The sequence below is a fragment of the Mauremys reevesii genome, linkage group 1 (assembly GCF_016161935.1).
Source record: "Mauremys reevesii isolate NIE-2019 linkage group 1, ASM1616193v1, whole genome shotgun sequence".
Taxonomy (NCBI): Eukaryota; Metazoa; Chordata; order Testudines; family Geoemydidae; genus Mauremys; species Mauremys reevesii.
The window spans coordinates 3,606,551-3,612,762 of NC_052623.1; the positions used below are offsets into that span (position 1 = coordinate 3,606,551).

Sequence of the window (6,212 nt, forward strand, 5' to 3'; positions counted from 1 at the left end):
TCCCTAGCATTGGGTATGTCCCTGGCTTAGCTGCAGTGTGCACATTTTTCTCCCAGACAGGCAATAGACTCTCCTCCCCATGTTAGGAGCCACTGCCTTCTGCACTTGTCTCAACCACCCCTACGTCTGCAAGCATGCAGCTTCCCCCTGCTGCAGAGGAATCAAGGAGAATCTCTCAGCAGTTCCTGGAGCTTTCCTCTTTTGCTCTGAACTTCCAGCGGAGCACTCCTCCTTGCTGCAGGTGGACACTTTAATAGCCTGAGCGTCATGGGAGAATTCATTGCTAATTTTCATATCAATACGAGCAGCAAAGAGCACAGATCCAGACTAACACGGCTACCCCTCTGATACATATCAATACACTTATCATCTGCTACCTCCATTGATAATACAGCTTCCAAACCCTTGGTATCTGTGTGCACTTTAGCAAAAGGCACAAGCCTTTTGCATCCTCCTACTAATAAAAGCTCTCCCATCTGTCCTGGCATCATGTCACATTCTTGCACTGTGCTCCTCTTAGGGAAAAGCAGGAACACCCTGTCCCTGGGCTCAAACTGGGGGCCCAGCCCCCCTGATTGTAGGTTCTCTCCTGGGACTCTTGGGCAACCTGCAGATTTTCTTTCATAAGGGCACCTGAAAATGCAGGACATACTGTAAGAGTCCCTGGGTTGTTGGTAGGGTGTGTTACCAGGCCTCTCTCATTCGATCCAGCAGGCCATGGGGCTGTCAGTTACACAGGAGCTCAAAGGCAAAGATTGGGGCACGTCCCTATTAGCTAGCAACACTGATGGGATCAATTGGTCCCACTGGCATGATTCTTGTGAGGGAAACTGTCATAGGTCTTTTCCCCCACTTGGAGCTTTTGGGTTCCAAGATGGGGACCTGCATGGGCTCCTCTAAACTAATCCTAGTCTAGATCCGGTTCTGCTGCCACCAGTTAAGTTTAAAGTGGGTAACACACTGCCTGTCCCCCAAACTTCCCCTGGGGAACCCAGATTCAAACCCCTTGAATCTCACCAGAGAGAGAGAAACAGCCAGTTCCCCTCCCCCCCTTCCCTCTCTCCAGCCTGCTCCAGAGAGATTACACACCGAGTCAAATCCTTGACTCAACACAAAGAGGGACTCACCTCCCCCTCCCCTTCCCTTGAAAATGCAAACAAGAGGAGAATCAATCAAGTCCTAAAAAGAAAAGAGTTTATTAAAAGAACAAAAAGAAAGTACACTATCTCTGTAATACCAGGATGGAACAATACACAGAGTCTAACTTATAAACCTGGAGAGATTTCCCCCTCCCCCTTTCTTTCTCAGTAAAAGCAAAGTAACAGCAACAGAAATTAAGATATTCCTTCAGCAAAACACACAATTGCAAATGTAGAAATAAACTTATAATACTAGTTCGCCTTTTTAACACTTACTAGACTGAATAGATGAACAATACTGCAGAAATCTTGGAGGACTTGAAAAAGGTGTCTGGACTCCCTTAGCTCCAAAGAGAGACTCAACTCAAACAAAAAACACAGGAAAAAAAAACTTCCCTCCACAGAGATTTGCAATTATCTTGTCCCTGATTGGTCCTCTGGTCAGGTGTTCATCAGGTACTGCTTGTTAATCCTTTACAGGTAAAAGAGACCTTAACCCTTTACTAACTGTTTATGACAGAAACATTTCACGTCCTGTTGAGACATTCAACAAGGTCATGCGTCTGGGGGTGGTACACTGAGATTTGTAGTTTCTTAATGCCCAGTACTGTGCACACCTGTCAGAGCAACCAGGAAGTAAAGTTGGTCCCCTGATCAGTGAGAATCTTCTGGGGCAGCCCAACTCAGATATATATCTCTGCCAGCTCAGCTGCATACTGGGTCAGCCCTGGGTAAGTGGGTAGCATAGTCCATCAGGACAAGGCTGTAAGAAAACCCAGTGTTACTCTTCGGGAAGGGTTCCACCAGGTCCAGTACGACCCTTTCAAAGGGGACCCACATTACACAAGGGGGCCATGGGAGCTTTTGACAACTCCACCGATCTGGCACTGAGGCAGGAACTACAATAAACTCTCACCTCATGATGGACCTTCAGCCACAAGAAGGGAGCTAGGATTCGGGCCAGTGTCTTCTATTGCCCCAAATGGCCAGCTGTGGGATTATTGTGGGCAAACCTCACAACGGCCTTTCTATGACAGAGGGAGGCGACTAACTGGGTTCTGACTTCCTGAGTTTGGGGGTCCCGATTGATATGGTAGAAGTGATCGATTGTTTGCTTGAATTGCGGCCACGGTTCAGCTCTCAAGAGATCATTCATGGCTCCATCAACCCGGGCTACCTGTTCATAAGCCCAGCTGAAGCTGAGGTCATTCTTGTGGTTACAGTAAAGAATGTGAGAGGGTGGTCATTGCTGGACACTCCTGCAGGAGCTCTGGTGATAGGTGCTGGGAAAGTTGGTTCATCAGGGGACCCCCTGGGGGTTCCTCTGTATCCCTCCACAATGAGGTCTCCCTCCATGGCTACCTGAGTACCTGTAACAGGAGGAGAGCCTGAGACATAAGCCCTCGTATCAGAGTTCTTGTATGAGGCAGAAGCTGCTCATTTCAGAGGGAGTATCTTTTTCTGGCCTTAGGGAGAACTGGAAAATCCCAAACAGGAATTCACTGAGCTGGTCCATTGTTACGGGTGTGCATGTATTAATGGTCCACGGGAATCTGCGGGATACTAGTACCCTGATTCATTGGCAATACACCAGTCTGGGTGCCTTCGTCCCTTAATGGATCTTGTGGACATTGGGCGGTTCGCTCAAGGTCTGCCTAAGCACACTGGTGACCCTGACATGATTTGGTAAGTGACCAAACTGTCCTCTGTAGGAATCTCAATTGAACATGACAGAAAATCAAAATCTGGGGAGCTCCCTCACCCCCGCCCTGAAACTCTCCACAAAGCTTAATGAAGTAAGGACCTGCTGGGTTGCTAGCAAAAGAGATTGATATGAATTTTTAAAAAAATCTAATGGGGAAGGAACATGTAATGAAATGTGTAAGACTAGGTCAGAGGCTGTTGTCTTGAAATGGTTAATACTGCAAACTATAGCCAGGGCTATTAAAGGGTTAAAAGAAAACACCACAAGATTGGCTGGACAAGTAACAAAAACAAATGAAGAGTTAAAAGAAGGCGGAGAAGCCACAGAGCTCTGAAATGCTCCCACTCCCCTTGCAGGGCAGCAAGCCGTCCAGAGACAGTAAGCACAGGAACAGAATAAAATATTAGAAACACTTTTAAAAATCCTACCAAGAGGAGAAGTGTCATCCCCTGTTATAAATATGTGTAGTCACCAGCAGGCTTCAGGTAGCTCCCCTGTGCCTGAAGAATGGGGAGAGAAATGAAGAATGGTGGCCCTAGCCAAACTACCAAGATGAGACGGGGTCCACTGCACTGCAACCACCTTAGGAGAAAACCCAGGGTCTGGTAAAACTTGAACCCAAACCTAGACTCTGGAACCTCCCCAGAAGCGGGAACAGAGAGAGGAGGGGCTCATCCAGCCCTTTAAAACACAGAGACTGGATGAGCTGGAAGAAGCTGAGGCAGGAGAGAGACAATCTAGGGTTGCAGCAAAGAGACTGCCTCCAAGTGGAGGAGAAGTCAGGAGTTGCAGGAGGTGGCCGCAAGACACCCTAGAAGGTTCTGACCAATCACAAAGTATGCTCCAGGGTGATGTGGATAAAGCAGACCCCTTCCACGCCCACCCCTCTGCACAGAAACTGGAGAACATTCAATCTAGAATGTGGTTACTCCCTTCTTCTATCTCGCTAGGGCTGATAGTCTTTAATGACCAATGTATTTATAAACAGATGCCTCCGCCCCAGCCCACTGTCCCTTAGCACAAGGTGTGTGAGGGAAGAGTACAGGAAATCCCAAAGACATAACAATACACATGGTTCCTATAACAAAAGGTGAGGTAATAGGGTTTTCCCTCCATCTAGGGTTTTATCCAGATGCTCTGTTTTTTGGCTTCTTTCTCTGGAAGCCATGCAGGGGTCTCAGGTACCTGGTTTTGAACTAGAAAGTCCAGGCAAAAAGGGGATCTGGCTCTGTCTGGTTCCTGCTGGGCAGGGGGGAGATTTGGGGTAATTAACCCACACCTGCCCCTGCTCAGCTGGGGTCACATCATACCAACAGGCAGGCCCCTTATTCCGGCTTCAGCAGCTCCCAGCCCAGCCCCAGAGTAGGGGGAGCCCAGCTGAGGCAGGGACAGAGAAGATTGATATGATATAACCTTTTTCCAGAGGGTATGGCTGGAGAGTCTTGCCCGCATGCTCGGGGTTCAGCTGACCGCCATATTTGGGGTCGGGAAGGAATTTTCCTCCAGGGAAGATTGGCAGTGGCCCTGGAGGTTTTTCGCCTTCCTCCGAAGCATGGGGCAGGGGTCGCTTGCTAAAGGAGTGGGTGGATCGGCTTATGTGGCCTGCATCTAGCAGGAGGTCAGACTAGATGATCATAATGGTCCCTTCTGATCTTGAATTCTATGATTCTATGATTCTATGATTCTATGATTGAGGGAGGGAGGGAGGGAGGGAGGAGAGCAGAGAAGCCAGGACCCAGGGCAGGTCGGGTAGGAGTAAGGCCTTGGGTAATAGGTAGGGCAGGGGGCAGGGTCTCAGGGTCCAATTGTTGCCACCTTTCTAACTGCTAAGAATTAATAAGTTCTATATAGACCGATTCCCCAGCACAGTAAGGTCATGAACGGATTTAATGTCTCTTTCACTGCCCAGTAAGTGACAGAAGGAAGAGGGCCCAGCACCACGTCACCAGCCAGTGCTTCACGGAGCTCAGTCTCAGAACCAGAGCACCAGGAGAAAACTTTAGTTAGAATCATAGAATCATAGAATCTCAGGGTTGGAAGGGAGCTCAGGAGGTGTCTAGCCCAACCCCCTGCTAAAAGCAGGACCAATCCCCAACTAAATCATCTTTTATGAGTAATGAACCCGAGCAGCCTGTCCCGGATCTCCTTGGTCCTCACCCCATAGATGATGGGGTGTAGCATGGGGGGCACCAGTAGGTTCATGTTGCCAATAAGAACATGGAAATGCAGGGGCACATTGTGTCCAAAACGGTACGTGAGGGAGGAGAAGAGACCTGGAATGAAAAAGGTTAAGATGACACAGAGGTGGGAGATGCAGGTTCCAAAAGTCTTGAGCCGGGCGTCCTTTGTGGGGAGGCTGAAGATGGCCCTGAGGATCTGGGTATAGGACATGGCAATACAAATCCCATCCAGACCCATTACACACAATACCACAAAGAGACCATAGTAGCTGCTGACCTGGGTGTCACCACAGGCCAGCTTCACCACAGCCATGTGTGCGCAGAATGGCTCGGGGATGATGTTGGTTCTGCAATATCGCCACTGTCTTACCAAGAAGGGAGAGGGCAGTACGAGCATGCTACTGCGCAGCACCACAGCCAGCCCCATCTTGGCCACCACTGGGTTTGTCAGGATGGTGGAATGTCTCAGGGGATGGCAGATGGCCACATAGCGATCGAAACCCATGGCCACAATGATCCCAGACTCCATCAATGGGAAGCAGTAAACGAAGTACATCTGGGTGAGGCAGGCACTGAAATCGATCTCCCTGGAATTGAACCAGAAGATTGCCAGCATTTTGGGCAGGATGGATGTAGACAGGACCAGGTCAGCGATGGCCAGCATGCAGAGGAAATAGTACATGGGCCCATGGAGGCTCGGCTCCATCTTCACAATTAACAGGATGGCAAAGTTCCCCAAGATGGCTATGATGAACATGGCACAGAAGGGGATGGAGATCCATACATGGGCTGCCTCCAGGCCAGGAATACCCTGCAGGATGAAGGTGGAGGGGTTGGTGAAGTCGGTTGTGTTGGAGTTTGACATGGAGTACAAGCGAAGGTCTCCAACTCTAAGGTAGAATGGTGTTTCCTGCATGCACTGTATGTTCTCCTGACTTCCTGTATGTGCACAGGGTCAAGGGTGATGGTCGCAGAACAAATACCTGGATGGGGAGATAATGTCAATATGAGACACTACATGCACTACTGGAGGTGTTGTCATGGGTGAAGCAGATAGGGGACTAGAGCACATGACTTATGAGGAGAGGCTGAGGGAACTGGGATTGTTCAGTCTGCAGGAGAGAAGAGTAAGGATGGATTTGATAGCATCCTTCAACTACCTGAAGGGGGGTCCAAAAAAGGATGGAT

At 49.1% G+C, this 6,212-nt stretch overlaps 1 protein-coding gene across 1 annotated transcript; it reads right to left on the reverse strand.

The window, feature by feature from the left end:
• Window positions 1-4,944: 4,944 nt before the first annotated feature.
• Window positions 4,945-5,889, reverse strand: LOC120381368 (olfactory receptor 52N2-like). Its single transcript, XM_039499570.1, has one exon. It carries the CDS (start codon window positions 5,887-5,889, stop codon window positions 4,945-4,947), a length of 945 nt encoding a protein of 314 aa, XP_039355504.1.
• Between the last annotated feature and the right edge of the window lie 323 nt (window positions 5,890-6,212).